Source organism: Hypanus sabinus, chromosome 3 (assembly GCF_030144855.1).
Source record: "Hypanus sabinus isolate sHypSab1 chromosome 3, sHypSab1.hap1, whole genome shotgun sequence".
NCBI lineage: Eukaryota > Metazoa > Chordata > Chondrichthyes > Myliobatiformes > Dasyatidae > Hypanus > Hypanus sabinus.
Genome location: NC_082708.1, coordinates 60,398,375 through 60,421,489, shown reverse-complemented (window position 1 = coordinate 60,421,489; position 23,115 = coordinate 60,398,375). Strand labels below are relative to the sequence as shown.

Here is a 23,115-nt window from a genome sequence, read left to right as displayed (position 1 = left end):
TGTGAAGCCTGTGACGATAAACAAACTTAGAAAGCCATCCGCTACTTGCATTAAAGCTAACAATATCACTTGACACTTCCTCACTAGCCTCTGAACACAGGTGGCCATAAATTTCCAAAGCTTTCAGCTGAAGATGATCAGAACTGGGTGTTTTTTTTCTTTGTTTCATGCTCAATATAAAAACTCAACATTTTCTCCATTTTTGTCATAAATGGGTTACACACTTTGGTAACAATCTTTGAAGACACTTGTGATGAATCAATCACTTCACTTTTCATTTTCTCAGCATTTTTCTTTATGTTTCTGATCGTGGACTCACCCAGGCCAAAGTAGCGTCCCAGAGCTGTGTTATCTTCACCTGACTCGGCCCTGTTTATAATTTCCAAATTTTTTCAAGTGTTAAAGCAGTTCTCTGCTGCTTGGCTGATGGCCCAGGACTTGAGATTGGACACATAGTTAAATATTTCAAGCACAAAATCAGTGTACCGTAGGCAATAACAACAAAAGTTTAAGAGTGCAAGATAGCACATCCACACGCTGCCAAAACCAATGCGAGACTGGTGGGAGTGAGACTGTGAGGTATGCACATAATACTTGTATTGGCGGGAAAGCTGTGCTTCTCATCCCAACAGCCTCGCATGACTCTGAGTTTTGGACACATGTAAGAAGTTGGTAGAAATAGGTTGGATAACTGTGAATCCGCATTGGGTTATATAGGGTGTACAAATTTTGAAAAATGGTTCCTTATAAAGAGAATATGGTTAATGAATTTTTAGCTTTGAATGTTATCATGTAAAATGCAACACCGCAATACAAAAAAAGGATGTTAATATTAAATAAGCTGCTAAGTAAAACAGAGTATAATATAAGGGGATCCTTCAGCCCGCCGTTTTAACAGATGTGTGAGCCCATTGCTAGAACCTAGGGAGATAACTATCATGGGAATGTACAATGAATTCCATCCAGTATTGCTACCATCAGCTATTTATAGAGGCCAGTGCTACTGTATTTTGATGATCAAATAAGATTTATTTTTGTTCTAGGCACAAAAACAGCTCTTCCCCAAGCCCTCTCCGCCCTTTAACCCAACCTACCACCCCCCGCCACCACTACATACGCATTCCTGAGCATCGCATTGTGTAGGTACAGTGAAACTATGTATGCAAGTTACTTGTACATTGTTTTTAAAAGAATTGCTTTTATATTTATTGTGTTTTCTTTCTTTTATTGGGTTCATTATGCTTATTGTTTTTTATGCTGCATCAATCAGAGTTACAATCATTTTTATCCCTTTGCACTCCTGCACTGAAGAATGACAATAAACATACGATCTTGAATCTTGAAATAATATCACTTCCTTACTTTGTCAAATTGTCTAAAGTTCAGTAAAATTTACTTGTAGTAACAGTCAAATGTTCACATACAAATCTAATGGTCTCTAGTCCATTAGTGATAATTGTTTACTTTTCGTTAGTATCAGCTCCATTTACTATTACAGAAACTCTACATTCCCCCATCAACGTTGAAGGATATCTTGTACACCACTGCCAGTTCTAAGTTGCAATGGCTATTGCATCTCATCAGAGAAGATCAACAATTCTAATCATGCATTACAATAATCCTTTGATTTCGCTTTCCCTTCATGCATAATTAAAAATCCAGGTTCGTTGTTTGGAAATGGGCCAATCTATTTGATACACAATTCACAAACACAATGTGCTGTATTTTAAATATCTGTTATATTTTAATTTGGTGACAAAAAGCTTTAGAACAAGTTTAATCAGCTATGATGAATAAAACATAAGCTAAACAAAGCAGACACAGGATCCAGGCAAAAACGGTCACTGAAGAGGATCATACTACAAAATACATGTACCTGAGCATTTCTATGACCTGTCCTTTTTGACTATCTTGAATCTTCCAAACTATGGCCTCATCTGTAACGTTCTCCATCATTCATTTAAGGTAAAAACTTGGACTAAAATGTTTGTATCTTTTGAAGCTGTGTTTCCACATTCAGATTTGCCTGCTTTCTGTTTTATAATTATGGAGCCACAGTCCACTTGTCTATCCAAAGCTTTGAAGTTCATACATAGCTAAATAATAGTTACTTGCAATTGTTCCTGCTAATAGACCCTGCTTTTTTCACACTTCAAATCAAAGTGTAAAATTACATGAAATCCTTCTCATACTTATGGTCTCTTGAGAATTTCTGAATAAAGCCTTCAGAACTTTCCCACCAGCTCCATTTTATCATCACTTAACACCTATGTTCAGATTTTAGCCTTACTCCGCATCTCTTACAATTCTGTTCCATTTAGTTTACTGACAGTGGGAAAAAATACACTTCATACATGCTATCATCTCTTGGGAAATGACCACCCAGGTTCAGATGCTGTTTAAAAAACCTCCTCACTTGTTCCAACTAAAAAAAATTAGAAGCTAACTTGAATACAAATAGTTGCCTTTAATTTTAGTACTATTTCATGATCTAAATTCTTATTTGCACCACAATTCAAAAATGCTTGTTATTTAATCTTTCTACAACAATATTAACCAATGTTATTGATCATATTACATATTCAACTTACAACAAATCCCTCAATATCCATGTCACCAGAAATATCCATTTATCCGCAGTTGAAAAGCATATTAGATCAGGTGGCTGTGTAGCTGACCTGGCTCTTTCAATATGTCTTGAGCCCAGCTTTCCACAGCAGGCTGTCAGCCAGCTGATGGAGAGAGATACAGGGCAGCCCAGCCCTCCTGTTATCAGAACTGGCCAGCTGCACTCATGGAACCTCAGTGACTGCCCGCAGTGCCTCACCAGTAAGCTCACCCTCCATCAAATCCATTGCTGTGGTCGAAAGCTTATGAATGATTTTGATATTCTCAACACTTGTGATCACCAGGGACTTGTTAAAAATAGAAAGTGATTTTGAAGTGATGTACGTTATAAGACAAGCACACACATTTTCACATAAGTAGTGAGTTAATAAAAAGCTTTACCTACCTTTCGCCCAGAGAAAGATTTCTCCAAACCATATTTAGAAGGTTGCTGCCCTTGTGCAGCCCAAGGGTCCCAGGCCTACTGCTCTGCCAGGCCCAAGGCAGCACTTCACACCATGCCTGGGAATGGCCCAGACATGGATTTACCTGCCAGAAAATTCAGGTGGCACTCCACAGAAGATCTACCTCAGCTTAACACTGCACTCGTGATCACACGAGAGCAAGCACAAAGACCATTTACAGGGAAATAGCCAGAGATATTTGTGAGATGAACAACACACACAAGGAACACGAAATGAAACTGACTCAACCAGGTTGACAATCTCTCTTTGTTGGTCGTCCAGGGCAATAGAGAGGTTGAAAAGACCCATGGTGTAATGACTGATATGCTCCCTGCAATTCTGGATGTGTCATATGGTAAGGATCACACTCATTGTACCTACAAATGGATGGAAACCACCTTGCATTTTTCCTCTCTCACCTAATTTCCTTGCCCACCCTCTGGTGCTTCTCCCCCCTTTTCTTTCTTCCATGGCCTTCTGTCTCTTTCACCAACAACTTCCCAGCTCTTTACTTCATCCCTCCCCTTCATGTTTCCCCTATCACCTTGTGTTTCGCTCTCCCCTCCCCCTATGTTTTTAATCTACTCCTCAGCCTTTTTACTCCAGTCCTGCCGAAGGGTTTCAGCCCGAAACGTCGACTGTACTCTTTTCCGTAGATGCTGCTTAGCCTGCTGAGTTCCTCCAGCATTTTGTGTGTGTTGCATTTCGAGGAGTGGCTCTTTAACCAGTAGAAGGCAGAGGAGTTTGACCCTGGAAATCAGTAAGATGGCCAATATCTGTTTATTGCAGTTGAATTCGTCACATCATAATTATGGCATCTCTGAGGTACCTCAGCATATCCTTCTCTTTCCAAATGTGGGCAATGAGGTCATGGATTTTGGCCTAAGCTCCTCACTGTCAAGCAGGAATACTACCTCATCCTTAGGCTTTATTTTAAATTGCCTTTGTCAGACCGTTGTGGCAGCTGTATTGCACTAGATAAATTGCTGTGGGATGGAGACAAGAGTGCTTATGTCAAGTAAAGATGGATGAGCAGATTTCTAAGTATTCCTTCCAGCAGGTGCTGATTGCCTTTCTTGCACCTTTGTTCATGCCCTTCAGTGGGCGGGGCCTTGGTTGCTTAGGCTAAAGGCAGCCTTGACCTTGCTGAACATGCTGTAGTTACTAGCAAATCACTGATCCTTCTCAGCTGTTTCCACATACCTTCTGTTCTTCAGTTAACAAATTGTTGGTTCTTAGACTTGAGATTCTTTTTCCTCGGGCAAGAGGTACATTCAAATCCAAGGATGCCTTATGTTTGTGCTTAGTTGCTGGATCTCTTGGTATTTTTATCAATCCAAAGCTGGTTATTTCTGGTAAAGAATTAAACAGCCTCTTCCCTGATGCTAATTATGATGAATTTCAGGGCAGCACAGGTACGAAGGCATTCTGTGGCTCCATTTGACTGTCTAAGAAGAACTTTCTTGGTCGAGTCCTTTGGAGCTTAGGCAGCTAATTTCTTCTGACAACGCTCTGCTCTCGTAACACTGAGGTTGTAGGGCCAAATTGAAGGTGATTACAGAGTGGATTGGATGATGATTAGTTCAATTGACATGAGTACCTGTAATGGCACAGTTGCTATGCAGGTCTGTCTTGCTTACATGATGACATAATCTGGTAGGTACCAGTGCACATATGACAGCACTGGACAGAATGAATCTATTTTCCTTGGTAGAGAGGTGAATAATAAGAGGACATTACTGTGGTGAACTATGTGCCTGTCTGGACACGCCCCCTGCTGACTGCTCCTGTGGCTCCTCCCACAGGCCCCTGCATAAAGGCGATCTGAGGCCTGACGCTCGGCCTCAGTCTCCAGGACATAGTATGATGGACACTCACTCCTGGTTCCTTCTTCCAGTCAATAAAAGCCGATATCTCACCTTACGTCTCAGTGTGAGTTATTGATGGTGCATCAATTACTTTAGCTAAATGAAAGAAAGGGGCAATTTTTTTTTTCGTGTGGAAATTGGTGACCATTTGGAATACTGGTAGGGCTTCTGAAGCAGAAAACCTCAGCACATTTAAAATGTACCCAGATTTAGCTGTAAACCTGCAGGACTATGGACTATGCTTGGTAATGAGTCAAAATTGCAATTGTTTTTGCCACTGGGAACACAACAGGAACTTATGGAACTATGAATTTCTATGATTCTACGATTCAGTGAGATCTGGTACATTGTGTTCAAAATTGTAGTTTCAAATATAAGTCAATATTAAGGAACATCAGTTGGACAGAAAAACTTAGGTGGAAAAACTTCAATAAGCTGTTTGTTGTTCAGAAAGTTAACAAGGAGCAATTCTCAGCTGCAGTCTGATTTGTCTTTCCTTCTGCCTTTCCCCAGTAAACGATTTATGGATTGAGTTGAAATTACAAAGCTGACTGTTCACTCTTGGATTTAATTTGTTTGTTTGAATATTAATTGATATTTCTTCATATTCTGTACAATAAGTTCCAGTCGATCCTGTATTCAGATCAGGTAGTATTGAAAGCAACATGACACGTAAGCCAAGAGCAAGACTCAGATAGGAGGGTTGGGAAGAAGAGATCGGCTGTGAGGAGGGTGAGGAGCAGACTTGGCAAACAGTGCTAAGTTGCTGGGGGTTGATTAGAGTGAAAATATTTGATGCTCCAAACAACGTGTAGAATTGAGCGAAAGAAAATAGGGTAAATCGTCTCAGAGAAAAGATGGGGTCAAAATTGGAAAATGCTTTCAGCTCTGTAGGGTCAAAAAGAACAGCATCATATGGTTTGGTCAATATTCACCTTGCTAATATTTTGGGAAGGGATGTCCTACCAAGCGTTTAACAAGAAGCTTAAATCTCAAGCACATTTAGGTGTGAGTTACTATTGTTGTGGGGAGCAGGGCGGCATGTTTCTACGTGTGTGGTCATAGGGCAATGTTTGTGGTATTGTAATTCATATTCCTGCTCCTTCATTTCCTATCACTTCATGCTTGTCCGGCCCTATTCCATTAGCAGAGGACTTTTCTGATTCTGATCCAACTGCTGATTTTATCATGGCTTTATGTCTTTTACACCAATACTCAAATCCATAACCAGATGTAGGAGATTTCTGAATAAATTTGATGTCAGGATTTTTGTATTGTACCCCGCTGGTACACCTCAGGCTCGCTCAGCTCGTTCTCGTCTAGGGGGAGCAGCCTTCGGCCCCGCCAAACTGGGTAATCAGCTTGTGTGGATGCTGTGTGTTGTCCCCACCTCACCAAAAAAACAGACAGGACACCATATGCAATTAAATGATTACAATTTATAAAGATTACTATAACTAAGTGATTAATAATGATACAGTATATATGAAGGAAAAGAAAATAAAGAAAAGGCGCCAAACTTATCAAAGTCCAAACCACTTCATGCACAACCGTTGGAGCTCAATTACTGAAGTCTTCTGGCCACCATTCAATCCTCTCCGAACTCCTCAACTCGCAGCTCAGGACCACCCGAAGTGGTCAACCAAGCATATCTATCCTCGTCTCCTCTCCCCAGGGTACCTCCTGGCCTCGGACCCCAGCTTGGGGTCCGTTCCTCACCCAGTTTACAGCATCGCTTCCTCTCCCTCTCACCCCCTCACACCGATCTCCCCAAAAGTCCGCCAACAATAGCTTACAGACTCAGAAGAAAGAACAACATTAATCCCAATTGGTTTACAAAGGAATACAATTCTCGTTATCAGTAAATTTTAATCCAAACAAGCTTCTAGCACTCTCTCGCAACAAAGAAGCATTCCTAATTTTAACAAAACAAAGAAGCCATTTTGATTAACATACGCGGCAACAAAGAAAAAGAAGAAACCCCCTTTACAGTATCTTTGCCTTTATCCTTTGCTTCAAATGTTTCTGCATCTTGCTGCAGACTAGGGGAGAACTTTCACTATGTATAGGTTGATTTATATCTTCTGAATGGTCTTGGGGTGCATGAAATAGGAATAGGTTACATTTGTCCCCTGGCAAAAAATACCCAAAAAATCCACGATTCTGAGAGATATAAATTATTTCATCATCATACGGTATATATCACAAACTCAACTGAATGCTTCACATACTGAAGACCAGCAAAAGTTTTTGTGACCATTGCGGTTAAGTATAAGGGCAGCACAGGGATGCAACAAGTAGTACGTTGCTGCACAACTCTGGTGCCATCGGTTCAATCCTGGCCTCAGATACTATTTCAGTGGAGTTTTTGCATTTTCCCTTTTACCTCAAGTGCTGCCCTTTCCTACATCTCAAAGTTGCATCAGTTGGTAGAATAATTGGCCACAGTAATTTGTACCCAGCATAAGTGGGTGGCAGAATAATTCAGAATTGATGTGCATAACAGAAGGAGAATAGGTGGCAGAGGAAAACCATGGTGAAGCAGATTGATGGATCTCTCAGAGAGCTGGCAGAGCATGAAGGAACTTGAATGTTCCCCTATGTTGCATGGAAGTATGAGACAATAGGGAAAAAAAAATAGAATCAACTTGGGGATGCTTTCTTGCACAGAGCACACTTCTTATCTGAGATTGTAGATTTATGGTAGGTTGGTATATTGGCCTGGCTTCAGCGGTTCAGTACCCAAGCACAACGGTTGCCAGCTGCAACTCCAGAGATGGCCGGACAGTTGTAAAAGGAAGCAAGTCAAGAGCCTTCTTGGGGAAGTGGGCATTTGGGAGGAGGCTAGTGGCAATGAACTTTTACTTGTTAACTGTATGTGGAATTGGGAGGATGTCTCTTTTACCTCCTGGTTCCATCATAAGACGACATTGTTCATTTTTAAGGGTTGTTGGTTTTTCTGCTGAGCGCCTGAGTAAACCATCCTGAATGAAGAGGGCTGATGTAGTAGTAACTCCTTCTGATGTTTGTGTAGGGGAACACTTTGCATCCAGTGACCACAATGCCATTAGTATCAAATTGAATAGCAAAAAGATAGGTTGGTCTGCAGGTTGGAATTCTAAATTGGAGAAAGGCCAATTTTGATGGTATCAGAAATGATCAGGCAAATGTGGAGGCTCCAGTGGATTTAAACTAGATACAAAGGGGGAGGGGAACCAGAGTGTAGGAACAGATGTATGGGAGAAGGAAGAAAAAGAAGACAGTAAAGTTTTCTGTACTGTTAGAGATAAACAGAGAGTAAGAGGTGGAGAATTTTTTAAATGCATTTATTTTAATGCTAGGAGCATTGTAAGAAAGGTGGATGAGCTTAGGGCATGGATTGATACCTGGAAATATGATGTTGTAGCTATTAGTGAAACATGGTTGCAGGAGGGGTGTGATTGGCAATTAAATATTCCTGGATTTTGTTGCTTCAGGCGTGAATAGAATCAGAGAGACAAGAGGGGGAGGTGTTACATTGCTTGTCAGAGAAAATAATACAGTGGTGCTCTGGCAGGATAGATTAGAGGGCTCATCAAGGGAGGCTATTTGGGTGGAATTGAGGAATGGGAAAGGTGTAGTAACACTTATAGGGGTGTATTATAATGGGGAGCGAGAATTGGAGGAGCAAATTTGCAAGGAGATAGCAGATATTTGTAGTAAAAACAAGGTTGTGATTGTGGGAGATTATAATTTTACACACATAGACTGGGAAGCCCATTCTGTAAAAGGGCTGGATAGATTGGAGATTGTAAAATGTGTGCAGGATAGTTTTTTGCAGCAAAACATAGAGGTACCGACTAGAGAAGGGGCAGTGTTGGATTTCCTGTTAGGGAATGAGATAGGTCAGGTGACAGAGGTATGTGTTGGGGAGCACATCGGGTCCAGTGATCACAATGCCATCAGTTTCAATATAATTATGGAGAAGGATAGGACTGGACCCAGGGTTGAGATTTTTGATTGGAGAAAGGCTAACTTTGAGGAGATGCGAAAGGATTTGGAAGGAGTGGATTGGGACAATTTGTTTTATGGGAAGGATGTAATAGAGAAATGGCGGTCATTTAGAGGTGAAATTTTGAGGGTACAGAATCTTTATGTTCCTGTTAGGTTGAAAGGAAAGGTTAAAAGTTTGAGAAATCCATGGTTTTAAAGGGATATTGGAAACTTGGTTAGGAAAAAGAGAGATATCTACAATAGGTGTAGGCAGCATGGAGAAAATGAGGAGCTCGAGGAATATAAAGAATGTAAGAAGAATCTTAAGAAAGAAATTGGAAAAGCTAAAAGAAGATAGGAGGTTGTTTTGGCAAGCAAGGTGAAAATAAATCCAAAGGGTTTCTACGGTTATATTGATAGCAAAAGGATAGTGAGGGATAAAATTGGTCCCTTAGAGAATCAGAGTGGACAGCTGTGTGTGGAGCCAAAAGAGATGGGGGAGATTTTGAACAATTTCTTTTCTTTGGTATTCACTAAGGAGAAGGATATTGAATTGTGTAAGGTAAGGGAAACAAGTAGGGAAGTTATGGAAACTATGACAATTAAAGAGGAGGAAGTACTGGCGCTTTTACGGAATATAAAAGCCGATAGATCTCCAGGTCCTGACAGGATATTCCATAGGACCTTGAGGGAGGTTAGTGTGGCAATAGCAGGGTCTCTGACAGAAATATTTCAAATGTTATTAGAAACGGGAATGATGCAGGAGGATTGGCGTATTGCTCATGTGGTTCCATTGTTTAAAAAGGGATCTAAGAGTAAACCTAGCATTTATAGGCCTGTCAGTTTGATGTCAGTGGTGGGTAAATTCATGGAAAGTATACTTAGACATGGTATATATAACTGTCTGGGTAGACAGGGTCTGATTAAGAACAGGCAAAATGGATTTGTGCGTGGAAGGTCATGTTTGACAAATCTTATTGAATTTTTTGAAGAGATTATGAGGAAAGTTGACGAGGGTAAAGCAGTGGATGTTATCTATATGGGCTTCAATAAGGCCTTTGACAAGGTTCCGCATGGAAGGTTCGTTAGGAAGGTTCAATCATTAGGTATTAGTATTGAAGTAGTAAAATGGATTCAACAGTGGCTGGATGGGAGTTGCCAGAGAGTAGTGGTGGATAACTGTTTGTCAGGTTGGAGGCCAGTGACTAGTGGTGTGCCTCAGGGATCCGTATTGGGTCCAATGTTGTTTGTCATATACATTAATGATCTGGATGATGGGGTGGTAAATTGGATTAGTAAGTATGTAGATGATACTAAGGTAGGTGGCATTGTGGATAATGAAGTAGGTTTTCAAAGCTTGCAGAGAGATTTATGCCAGTTAGAAGAGTGGGCTGAACGATGGCAGATGGAGTTTAATGCTGATAAGTGTGAGGTGCTATATTTTGGTAGGAGTAATCCAAATAGGGCATACATGGTAAATGGTAGGGCATTGAGGAATGCAGTAGGACAGAGTGATCTAGAAATAATGGTGCATAGTTTCCTGAAGGTGGAATCTCATGTGGGTGGTGAAGAAAGCTTTTGGTATGTTGGCCTTTATAAATCAGAGCATTGAGTATAGGAGTTGGGATGTAATGTTAAAATTGTACAAGGCATTAGTAAGGCCAAATTTGGAGTATTGTGTACAGTTCTGGTCACTGAATTATAGGAAAGATGTCAACAAAATAGAGAGAGTACAGAGAAGATTTACTAGAATGTTACCTGGGTATCAGCACCTAAGTTACAAGGAAAGGTTGAACAAATTAGGTCTTTATTCTTTGGAGCGTAGAAGGTTGAGGGGGGACTTGATAGAGGTATTTAAAATTATGAAGGGCATAGATAGAGTTGACATAGATATGCTTTTTCCATTGAGAGTAGAGGAGATTCAAACAAAAGGACAAGAGTTGAGAGTTAGGGGGCAAAAGTTTAAGGGTAACATGAGGGGGAATTTCTTTACTGAGAGTGTGGAAGCTGTATGGAATGAGCTTCCAGTAGAAGTGGTAGAGGCAGGTTCGGTATTGTCATTTAAAGTAAAATTGGATAGGTATATGGACAGGAAAGGAGTGGAGGATTATGGGCTGAGTGTAGGTCAGTGGGACTGGGTGAGAGTAAACGTTTGGCACAGTCTAGAAGGGCCGAATGGCCTGTTTCCGTGGTGTAATGGTTATATGGTTATTTATGGATTGCGACAGGCTTTTTTCTGGCAAAGGTATACTTGGAAAGTGAGAGGCCTTTGGAAACAAAATTTTGAGAATACAATGGTTGTATCTGCCTGTCAGAATAAAAGATAAGATAACAAGTGTAGGGAACCTTGGTTTTCAAGAGGCCCGGGTTGAGAGAAAATAGGAAGTGCATAGCAGATACAGTATAGGCAATAGTAACAAATGGGTGCTTGTGGAGTACAAGAAATTCAAGACAATACTTATGAAAGAGAACTGGAGGGCTAAAAGAAGGCTGGAAATTGCTCAACAGACAAGGTGAAGGAGAATCCTAAGGAATTCTACTTATATGTTAAAAAGCAAAAGGATTGCAAGGACAAAACTGATCCTTTAGAAGACCAGAATGGTAATCCATGTGTGGAACCAAATCAGATGGGGAAGACCTTAAACGAATTCTTTGCAGCTGTATTTACTCAGGAGGTGGACACAGTCTATTGAAGTGAGGCAAACCAGCATCAACCTCATGGACCCTGTACAGATTACAGAGGAGGAGGTGTTTGTTGTCCTGAGGCAAATCAGGGTGCATAAATCCCCAGGGCTTAAGAAGATGTTCCCTCGGACCCTACAGGAGGCAAATACAGAAATTGCCAGGGCGCTGGCAGAGATATTTAAAACATCTTTTGCGATAGAAGAGGTATCAGAGAACTGAAGGATAGCCAATGTTGTTCCATTGTTTTAAAAATGCTCCAAACATGAACCAGGAAATCATAGGCCAGTGTGTCTGACATCAGTTGTGGGAAACTTATTGGAAGGTATGCTAAGGGATGAGATATATAACTATTTAGATAGACGTGGACTGATTAAGGGTAGTCTTTTGTTGCTTTGCTGGGTCCTTTGTAGTTTGTCAGTGATCTGGATGATAATGTGATTAACTGGATCAGCAAATTTGCAGATGACAAGATTGGATGTGTAGTGAAATGCAACTAAGGCGATCACAGAGGGATCTTCATCAGTTGGAAAAAATGGGCTGAAGAGTGGCAGATGAAACTAAATGCAGACAAGTGCTGATCAGTTGCAGAGCACTGCCGAGAGTGGTGCAGATAGCAAGAGGATGTGAACTTTCCTCTTTTCAGGACATTTATAGCAGCAGGTGTGTAAAAAGGGCCGGAATGATAATCAGGAACTCCAGCTGGTCCAACCACAAACTGTTTCAGCTGCTTCCGCTGGCAAATGGTATTAAGACCAGGACCTGCAGGCTCTGGGATATCTTCGTTCACCAGGCCGTCAGATTTATCAATACACATTGATCTGATTACAGATCTGACTGTACATTCATATACACAAAACAGTTATGTATACAAGCTCCCTTTTCTAGATCTTTCTGTTTCTATCTCTGGGGACAGCCTATCCACCGATGTCTACTACAAACCTACAGACTCCCACAGCTACCTAGACTATTCCTCCTCCCAGCCTGTCTCCTGCAAAAATGCTATCCCTTTCTCTCAATTCCTCTGCCTCCGCCGCATCTGCTCTCAGGATGAGGCCTTTCATTCCAGGACAAAGGAGATGTCTTCCTTTTTTAAAGAAAGGGGCTTCCCTTCGTCCACTATCAACTCTGCCCTCCATCGCGTCTCCCGTATTTCACACACCTCTGCCCTCACCCCATCTCCCCACCAGCCCACCAGGGATAGAGTCCCCATGGTTCTCACCTATCACCCTACCAGCCTACAGATCCAACGTATAATCCTCTGCAACTTCTGCCACCTCCTACGTGATCCCACCACCAGCCACATCTTCCCCTCCCCCCCACTCGGCTTTCCACAGGGATCGCTTGCTACGCTACTCCCTTGTCCATTCATCCCCCCCATCCCTCCCCACTGACCTCCCTCCGGGCACTTATCCCTGCAAACAGAAGAAGTGCTACACCTGCTCCCACACTTCTTCCCCCACCACCATCCCAGGCCCCAGACAGTCCTTTCAGGTGAGGCACCACTTCACCTGTGAGTCAACTGGGGTGATATACTGTATCTGGTGCTCCCGATGTGGCAATTTATACATTGGGGAGACCCGCCGCAGGCTGGGAGACCGTTTCGCCGAACACCGGCGCTCAGTCCTCCAGCAGTGGCGGGATCTCCCTGTGGCCACACACATCAATTCCACAGACCACTCCCACTCCGACATGTCTGTCCATGGCCTCCTCTACCGTCAAGATGAGGCCACACGCAGGTTGATGGAGCAACACCTCATCTCCCGCTTAGGTAGCCTCCTACCTGTCGACATGAACATTCAACTCACAGACCTCCGTTGATACCCCTGCTCCCCCTCCTTACCCCATCTCTATCTATAATTTTAGTCTGGTTCTCTTTCTCTCTCTTTTTCCCCCCTCACTATAATCTCCCCCCAGCCCTACCTTTCTTTCTCTTTTATTTCCCATAATTCTCCACCTTCCCCCTAGCCCATTTCCCTCCAGCCGATCACTTCCCAGCTCTCTACTTCATCCCTCCCCCCACTTTTTATCCCCCCTCAACCATCCCATGTTACTTCACTCCTGATGAAGGGTTTCGGCCCGAAACGTCGTCACTACCTCCTCCTATAGATGCTGTCTGGCCTGCTGAGTTCTGCCAGCATTTTGTGTTTTTATGTATACAATCCTAGTGTTTGGACAATATCTTCCCACATTTCCTATCTTTATTGCTTATACATTGCAACAGAGATGCAAGATAAAGAGTTTTAACTCGCTTAGATGCAAGAAATATAGTAAATAAACAATAAGCAATAAACTGATCACAGTGCCAAGTTTGCAGATGGCACAACTGTTATGGGGCTCATCACCAATGACAATGAGGTGGCTACAGAGAAGAGGTTGAGGAGCTCATGGCCTGGTGCTAGGCATGTCGCCTCCTCCTCAGTGTCAGGAAAACAAAGGAGATGGTTATCGGCTTCAAAAGAACACAGAACACCCTCACTCTTTATATCGGCAGCACAGAAATGGAAACAGTGAGCAGTTTCAATCCCCTGAGGGTGCACATCTCACATTATCTCTCATGGTCCTAGAACACATCTTACGCAATCAAGAAAGCTCACCATGCCTGTGCTTTCTGAGGTGGCTGAAGAGAGTTGGACTACGCACCTTCTACAGATATGCGGTAGAGAGCATCCTAACATGCTGCATCACTGTATAGGACAGAAGCTGCACTGTGGCAGGCAGGAAAGTTTTACAACAGGTAGTCAAAACTGACCAGCACATCTCCGGCACCAACCCACCCACCAACCATCAGGGTTATATTAATTTATTTATTGCAGGGAGTCATCCCTTCGAGTTGCGCCGCCTAGCAATCCCATGATTCAAATCCTCGCCTAATCACAGGACAATTTACAGTCACCAATTAACCTACAAATCTGTGCATCCTAGGACTGTAGGAGGTAACTGGAGCACCCAGGGAAACCCATGCAGTCACAGGGAGAACGTACAAACGCGAGGATTAGAACCTGGGCTGCTGGTACTGTGAAGCGTTGTGTTAACCACTACACCACCATGCCAGTGAAAGGCTAGCAATATCACCAAGAACCCCAACCTCCCTGCTCATGGACTCCCATCAGGAGTGGTTCACATCCACACCTGAACCACCGACTCAAAAACAATTACTTTCCCCAAGCTGTAAGACTGACCAACACCTCCACTCACAACCCACCATGACTTATTTCTTGCTAGAGTCAACTTATGTGCAGACACTCCTGTACCCAGCACCACTTTATGGGCATACAATCAATGTCCATATCCTATCTAATGTATTTACATTTTTGCAGTTTTTTATTATTATGTTTCTATCCTAATGCACTTTTTATATGCGGCATCAGTTCCGGAGTTACAATTATTTTGCTCTCCTTTATAGTTGTGTACTGGAAATGACATTAAACAGTCCTGATTGATTACTCTGGGTCCCAGAGCTTCAGAGTGGCAGAGTCCTGGCCTAGGCCAAGCCCAGCCTACGGATATGGGCAGTCTGCTGCAGTAACAGAAGGCTTTGACAGGCAGGGATACCCACCAATGTGCTTATCAGTTGTCAAAGCAATCGCTTTTACTGAATCTTTGTGAGCGTCAGTGTCTTCCAACAGCTGACACAGTTAGCAGCAGAAGAAGCTGGAATAAGGTAAATTGCCACTGCAGGCTTCAAGCCACAGGTCTAAACAGTGGGACTTCCATGAGGATATTTCTGCGGGTTGGTGCGGTCATGGAAATGGAAGATCTAGCCCAATCTCCATTCCCAGTGATGCATTTTTTACAATTTAACTATTATGTTAACAGAGACACTGCACTGAACAAATTGCAATTAATCTGCAATTCCGTTATCTACATAAGTGCAGTACAATGAGTTTCAACTTGTGTCCATGTGAATCATGATTCGGATATGTCATACTTGACAGTCAAGTGCTAATCACACGGACACAAACTATTATTATAAATAAGAAGAACCTCAATGGTGTATCTGTGATTTCTCACCTGTCAAAAAGTAAAGAGAGGTTAGTATATGCCCTTTGATTTCTGGTACCAGTACAGTCATTTCAGCAGCAAATGAGAGAGAGTAGGATAACATCCAAGACCTAGTGACAAGCAGCACTCCACATACCAAAAAAAAGAGGTGAAGTACTATTTAATGCAATCATATTTTAATCTTTACATAACTATCAATTGCTATTGAAGTAGTTATATTCTACAACACTGATTGTGCGCCAGTGACTGGTGCTGAGTTACGGTATTGAATGAGGCCCAATCTTTGTTAACTTCAACTAATATTAGTTACGTCTCACTTCACTAATACTTAATTCTTCTATTTATCAAATTTGGCACAGGTTTTGTTGGGAAATACCAGCAGGTCTGTAGCTAAACTTATAATTCTGCAGTTTTCATGCATAAGTGCTCGGCACAGCTTTGTGGGCCGAAGGGCCTGCATTGTGCTGTAGGTTTTCTCTGTTTCTATGTTTCTAAGTGCCAAGAAGTTTGGAACTCCTGTGATTGCTTACACAATGAAAATCCCAGAGTCCCAAACTAGTATGTGCCACAGAATTCCCAAAGATGCTCCAGTGCTGCGCGCCATCACCAGCAGAGCAGAATTTGATGGAAATTTCCCATCATTTGGGGAATCCACTCCTGTAACCTACACCAAAGCAGACCAAACAAAATGATACACCTCTGGTCATTTGAATGGAGAGAAATGGCTGCTTTGGATGAAGTACTACAGTTCGCCCTTTCGCCCTCGTCATCTGCGGATTCCGCATGCACGGATTCAATCAACCGCGAATTGGGAAAACCCGGAAGTTCTCTCTCCAGCACTTGTTGTTTGAGCATGTACAGACTATTTTTTCTTGTCATTATTCCCTAAATGATACAGTATAACAACTATTTTACATAGCATTTACATTGTATTAGGTATTATAAGTAATCTAGAAATGACTTAAAAGTACAGGCAGTCTCTGGGTTATGAACGAGTTCCGTTCCTGAGTCTGTCTTTAAGTCAGATTTGAAGTCGGAACAGGTAGATCCGGTATTATTTAGCGTCAGTCAAACATTTTTCTTAGTATATAGTACATATTTTACCTTTCTCTGCATATAAAACACTTAAGAAACATACATATTTCAATGATCAAACCACTGCATTGCTTAGTAATAATTGTAGCTTTCATCAGGGCAGGGCCTTTCACATGCTCCATTAAAATTGTTCCGATCATTGACCAGCCGCAGCCTAACGCTTTTACAATGACCGATGGCATTTCACCGCTTTCCGATCGCTTTATTACTCCCACTGTATTTTCAATCGCGATCATGATTATTTTCGTGAACAGAAACGCTGCAGATTCAGAGCTGCACCGAATCCTAAAGACCACTGTACTGAGACAGGTTAAATACAGTTCGGGGTTCCGCTTGGACCTAAAGACCACTGGAACCAATCCCCCACGGATAAAGAGGGCCGACTGTAATTACTTAAAGTTGTTTTAGTTAAATTATTTTAATGTTTAAAGTGAAATCAAACTATTTCTCACATTTTGCAAAAATAAAGTAATTACAATTTAAATTAAATATTTCATTACACAGGGGATCCTGGCGATACCCAAATTGCATTCCCAGAGAAAAGTCTATACCACAATTTCCTGTAATGCAAGGTTGCATTATCTGTGCAGGCATCAAGAAATGCAAGCCGAAAAGCATATATTTTGTGCCAAATTTTTCACGTGAATGTTGTAAAAGCAAATTGTATTTGGTATTATCAATTTGTGAGTATTGACATCTGAGTGTTTTGATTGTGAGCAACACTCAGCTTTGACAGCTTTGCTGATGTTATGGGTTAATGAAAAGTGCTTTTCCCTTGCCGTGTAGGGAAAGTTTCATTAGGTATGGACAGGTGCATACGGACAGCATTGAGTGCCAGCAGCTTTCTACCATCGGCAATTTTATTCCTATTATCTTCCTCCTGAGCTGTTCCCTTAGTAAAGGGCTCTTTTTGCCCCTTTCTTCCTTTTGTGTCACTTCCTTTGAAGAAACCTAATTGCAATCCATTACTGATGAGAAGCATCAGTGATGTTTCACTTTTATCAGAACATGTGCATAAGTTTATTCTTCTGTCAGAAATTTCTCTTTTAATCAACTGATGCCCATAATTAAGTAAAATTCCCAGATAGTTTGCACTGAAGTCAGTTATTATGTTTTGTAATTACGTTGCAGCTGAATTTAACGTAGTTGCATCCAATGGTTTCTGCTGTTTTTCTCATTATTTTAAATTAGCATATTTCTTTTCTTCTATGTTCATTGGTGGTTTGTGCAATAAGTAATGTTAAGACTTTCATAGCCATATTTTTCTAAAATTATTTCAAATCTAATTCCCTTATAAACAATTATTTCTTCAGCTGATGAAATACACCAAGGTTAGTGGCATCAGCCAGTGACATTCAGAATATTTTAGTTTCCTTTCCCACTTGAAACAGTTTTTAATGCGGAAGTCTCAGAACCTATAAAAGAACTATCAGCATTCGTGGAATGGTTTGGGTAACTACTAGGATTCTGCTGTAGCCTCATTTCCAGCTCCTACGAATGAAGAATATGCAGGGCAGTACAATCTCCTGAGGCACGTACTGTATATACAGCCCCAGACCTGCACAGTACCGTATTTGTCAATGTGAAGTGGAGAAGCTGGTGGGAGAAAAAGATGTTGTGAAGGGCGAGGGTGAAGTGCTGAGGGGGGGGGGGGGGTGCGGGATAGATGGCAGAGAGGGAGAGCCAAGCGTGGAGGGTGCCGTGGGTGCAAACACACCAAGCCCTGAGACTGAGTGTACACTGGTCACTTGATTACAAACCACCGGTTTATTGATCTTTACAGAATGTCTCTCTGATACTTCCTGCTCCCTCTCCTGTCCAGCACCCTTTACCCAACCACGATTCCCCTCCCCACTCTCAGTCCACAATAGAGACTCATATCAGAATCAGATGCAGCATCACTCGCCCATGTCATGAATTGTGGCTTGTGTAGCAGCTGTTCAGTGCAATACATAAAAATAATACATTGCTGTTCAAAAGTCTTCGGCACTCTAGCTACATAGATGTGCCTTAGACTTTTGCACAGTATTGTACCTGACCCCATTCTCATTAACAGGTAATTCAGGACCCTCTTTGCTCTATCAATCTTGGTTGATTGTTGACCATTGTGTCTGGAATATATCCGTCTCAGGTTTGATGTGCTGCACCCCAAGTGTATAGTACACACTAGAGAGGTGTACCCATTCTCCACATCAAGGAGATTGCAACAATTTTCACATGAGGCTTGTTACGTACCCCGTAACTGGGTAACTTACCAGCAAAGATAGAGAGGTCCATTGAAGTCTGATGGTCCTATTTTAACAGTATTTATTGGTAAAAATACACAAAAATAACATCAGTGCAAACATACAGATACTATACGTTGTCAATTCTAGATCAAAAGGTGCGGGTATAATAATAATCAATAAGAAATATCGTTGTCTAGGGGATAATGTATTGTCCGATGGAAATATAAAAGTCACTTTAGTTCATTCAGGCTGCAGCCTTTGGTTGGAGTCAAGAGAGAGATTTTGGAACTTGCCAGTTTCCTTTTTTATGATGTCGATCCTTCGAAATGTCGTTGGTGTCCTTTTCCTTTTTGCTAAGCCGTTCTTCCGTGGTCAGTCCCACCAAACCCAGGCAACGGGAAAGGACGCACGCGGGCCCCACAGGCTGTCGCTATTAAACGCTGTCACGGGATTTCTAGCGTTTCTCCTGGTGCGTCTAAAGGGGTTGTTCCCCAGACACTCTTTTATCCTTACTCACGGGGTCTCAGATGTCAATCAGGTTGGGATGATGCAATCCCTCAACCAGCCCCCTCTGATCATTCCCTGAGGGCTTCAATGAATAGTACAGTACTCAATACACAATTCCGTCTCCAAGGGACAATGGCCGTTATCCGTGGCTTTGTATCGCGGAGGCCAGGACACATTCCAAACGTCTCTCTCTCATTTCCTAGGTCTCCTGACCTGAATTAATAGTGATCTTGTGATTCTCAGAAAGGAGGGGGCTACTTTGTATCCTTCGGCCCCTCAGAGTTGGGGCACAGTCGTAACAGGCTTTTCTGCCCTAGTTTTCATTCTGCTGTTTTGGAATCTGCATAACGTTTATTAGGAATGCTGGATTTATTTGAAAGATAAATGGACTCATGCCAGTTTACATATTACACATTTGTTTCTGTCATGATGCCGTGGGCATTGTAAATTATTAGATATATGATCATTCTGGCCTGTCATATGGCATTTTGCTACCTCTTCTCTGTTTTCTTCACTTAACTCCCTGTCCTCTATCAACTTCCTTTTCTCCTCCCCAAGACAGAAATTGAGTTGGGAACTTGAATCGTGGAATTAAGTTGAATTGGTTTGTTATTGTCCGATGTTGCTGAGATGCTGTGAAAAGCTTGAGTGCTCGCTGTTCATACAGATCAAAGCATTACACGATATGTTGAAGTGGAACAAGGTAAAGCAGTACCTTAATGTAGAATAAGATGTAAGTACTACAGAGTTCAGTGCAGTACGGGTAAGCAATTAAGTGCAAGATCATTAAAAGGTGGATTGCGAGGAGCAATGAATTTATTCACAGCAGCAAATGTCACATTCAATAGCAATTTAATAATTCTTAATCTATTAATTGAGATATTTAAACAATGGCAAAGATATTAACTTCAATTCTTTGTAGAAGTAGAAGTATTTACAGAGATTTTGGTGGCTGCAGGGTAATTGTTTTACTATAACTATCTCTAATTATCTGTCTGCTGTTGTTTCTTTCAGAAGCTTCGACCAACGTTTCTCAGAATCACTCAATGCTCAGAACGCCCCCTCCTCCAACATCACATCCCCATTCGCTCAACCAGCCGCACGCCTCTTCAGTGAACTCCTTAAATAGAGGGAACTTCACCCCACATAGTAATCCCAGCCCCAGTCCAGCTGATCTCCCACCCCCTCCGGAACCGCCTCCCAGCATACAGCAACCTGTCCACATGCAGGACAACTGGCTTCTTAACAGTAACATCCCCTTGGAGACCAGGTAAGCCTCCTCGTCAATAACTTGGGGTAGTTTACCATCGATATTGTGTAAACCTCGTAATGAAAATATGTAAACAATATGAAATCTTTCTATATCATGTTTCTTACAGTATGTTTAAATTACAATATTAAAAAAAGCAGAATATGATTGTATAATTGATACTTTACACGAACATAATGACCTGGAGTTTCTGCTGGATGTGGTCAGAATAATGCTCAAGGAATATGCTAGATGGACATCATACTGGTTTTGTAAAGTTTCCCTGCAAACTCATCAGCATAAAACCTTCCGTAATAGTTGCATGAGCAACCTTATCAATAGTAATTGATTATTGATTAGAACATGGTTTATTGATCCTGAAAGTGACTGATTTAAATTGAAAATGAGTTCAAGTAATTTCTGTATTTAAAAGATCAGCCTCACAATCAGTGGTCTCAACTTGAACTCAATTAAATGGATATTAAAATAAATTAAAATAATTATCACTGCAGCCTTAGAAATGGACCCGAGTGAGATTTCAATTAATTGCTAGCTGCAGCCAGCTATCGTTAATGATGGATAAAAGTGACCCTGATAGTCTTTATGCCTGCAGTTTGGATCGGAGCGTGATATATGGCCCCATACAGACAGAATCAGTGATAACCCATTATGAAGACCTCATGATGTGATCACTTTTGTAAACCGGGTTGAAGCTGTGTGAAAGTAGGCAGAAACTCCAGCAGAAATGGTAATGTTTTGTTTAATTCCAAATTCAGCTATATTTTTTCATTTCTTTTATTGATTTTTTTATATTTTGGACAGAAACCATTGCAGAAACTCCAGGTAAATGATGGTGGGTTCAGGGTTCATTCATGTAATGTAATTTTATCTGCACCATTTTACGTTATACCGTAAAACTATAAAAATGCTGATTTGAATATCATAATTTAAATAGGACATCAGTAATTTCTCTGCCGCTTCTATTCCTGTCATAGCACTGATGTCTGCTTTTATGTTTTCAGCCATTTTGTTGTTTTTAATTTTTGCTGTCTCCATTCACAATTTTATTCATATGCAGCTCATTGGCTTCATTCATTTTTCCATCTGAATGTAGAAATGTAGCAAAGCAGACATTCCTAGAGAGTTTGCAGGACAACCTAATTGAGATGGACGTTTTTACTCCTGCTCGACATGAAGGTTACAATGATGGGTAGGTGATGCTTCTTGCTGGGTGTGCTGACTTCTGTGCTCAGTTCTTCCTGTCTTACAAAGACCAGCTTCAAGTTTGTAGAGTAATCTCTCTGTTAACCAATGAAAAAAGTTGCTGGTACCTTAGGTCATTACTTCATTGAAAGCAAAAGCTTTTGTGATTTTAGTATTTTATCACATCAAATCTAATATCTAGAATCAGTCTTCTCTGAGTAATAATTAAATTTGTTCAGAGAATTTCTATATTTTACAGATTTATTATTATTAGTTGCATTCAGTGAATGTCTATGTTTTACTGATTTATTCATTGTCTTTTCTGCAACTGCAGTAAGGAATTGAAATTGTGGGTATTAGTTTTTACTCTGGAACTGCTCTGGACTTATAACTACCATAATATATTTCTAATTATAAAGTTGAGAACATCACTAGAAAAAAAATAGTCAATTTGTCCTGATTGTAATATTACTTCTGCTAAATATTATTCCAATTAATTTTATAACCCAATTTTGCTGACATTATCTATTTTCCATGACTATATTTGAAGCGTTCCAAAAATACAAATTGCAATTGAACGGAGCTCCTATGAAACAGTCAGGCAAACCTTAGTGCGATCCGGCTCAATCCCCTTCGTTGACATTGAAGTCATTTTTTTTGGAACTATTGTTGCAGTTACTTTACACTGGATACTAGCTTTCATATTTGCATAAAATGTCTAAAAGAGGCTCATAAAATTCCTGAAACTAATGAAACTGCAGATTGGATGGCTGTTGTAAAGCACTCAAGCTTTACCCCTGTGGTTTTATGACATTTTCTGAGCCCCTAGAATAAGTTATGGCTTTTATTTTAAGTCTCCATTATTCTCTATTTCCTGAACGGTTTATTGAAATCTGCTGCAGGATTTTTTGTCTCTTTTACAGTCACTTACCACTGATTATATATTCCAAATTTCAGATTTTTTCAATAGCTGTTTTCATAAAAACTGCTATTTGTTAATAAGCTACCCTTTGAATGCACTTCTATTTGCTTGTACCTTCACTCCTAATTCATTTTACATGGGAGAATGCATACAGCATTCATTGTACTTCTGGTCCACTCATTTGCCACTAATTGAAATTTTACATCTGAAAGCTACTATTTGCATATAAGTCATTTTATTAGTACAATAGTGTTGTGTTAACTTTGAAGCTGAAGTAGTGATTCATGCTGTAATACTCACTCTTCACTTTCTG

At 41.1% G+C, this 23,115-nt stretch overlaps 1 protein-coding gene across 1 annotated transcript in view; it reads left to right on the top strand.

Annotated features, from left to right (window-relative positions):
• Positions 1 to 23,115, top strand: part of tenm4 (teneurin transmembrane protein 4) — a 1,643,409-nt gene that overhangs the window by 1,344,503 nt on the left and 275,791 nt on the right. The window contains exons 9-10 of the mRNA XM_059964502.1: positions 20,443 to 20,698; positions 21,792 to 21,887. Of these exons, the coding sequence (XP_059820485.1) occupies positions 20,443 to 20,698; positions 21,792 to 21,887 (352 nt within the window). The remainder of the gene's footprint in view (positions 1 to 20,442; positions 20,699 to 21,791; positions 21,888 to 23,115) is intronic.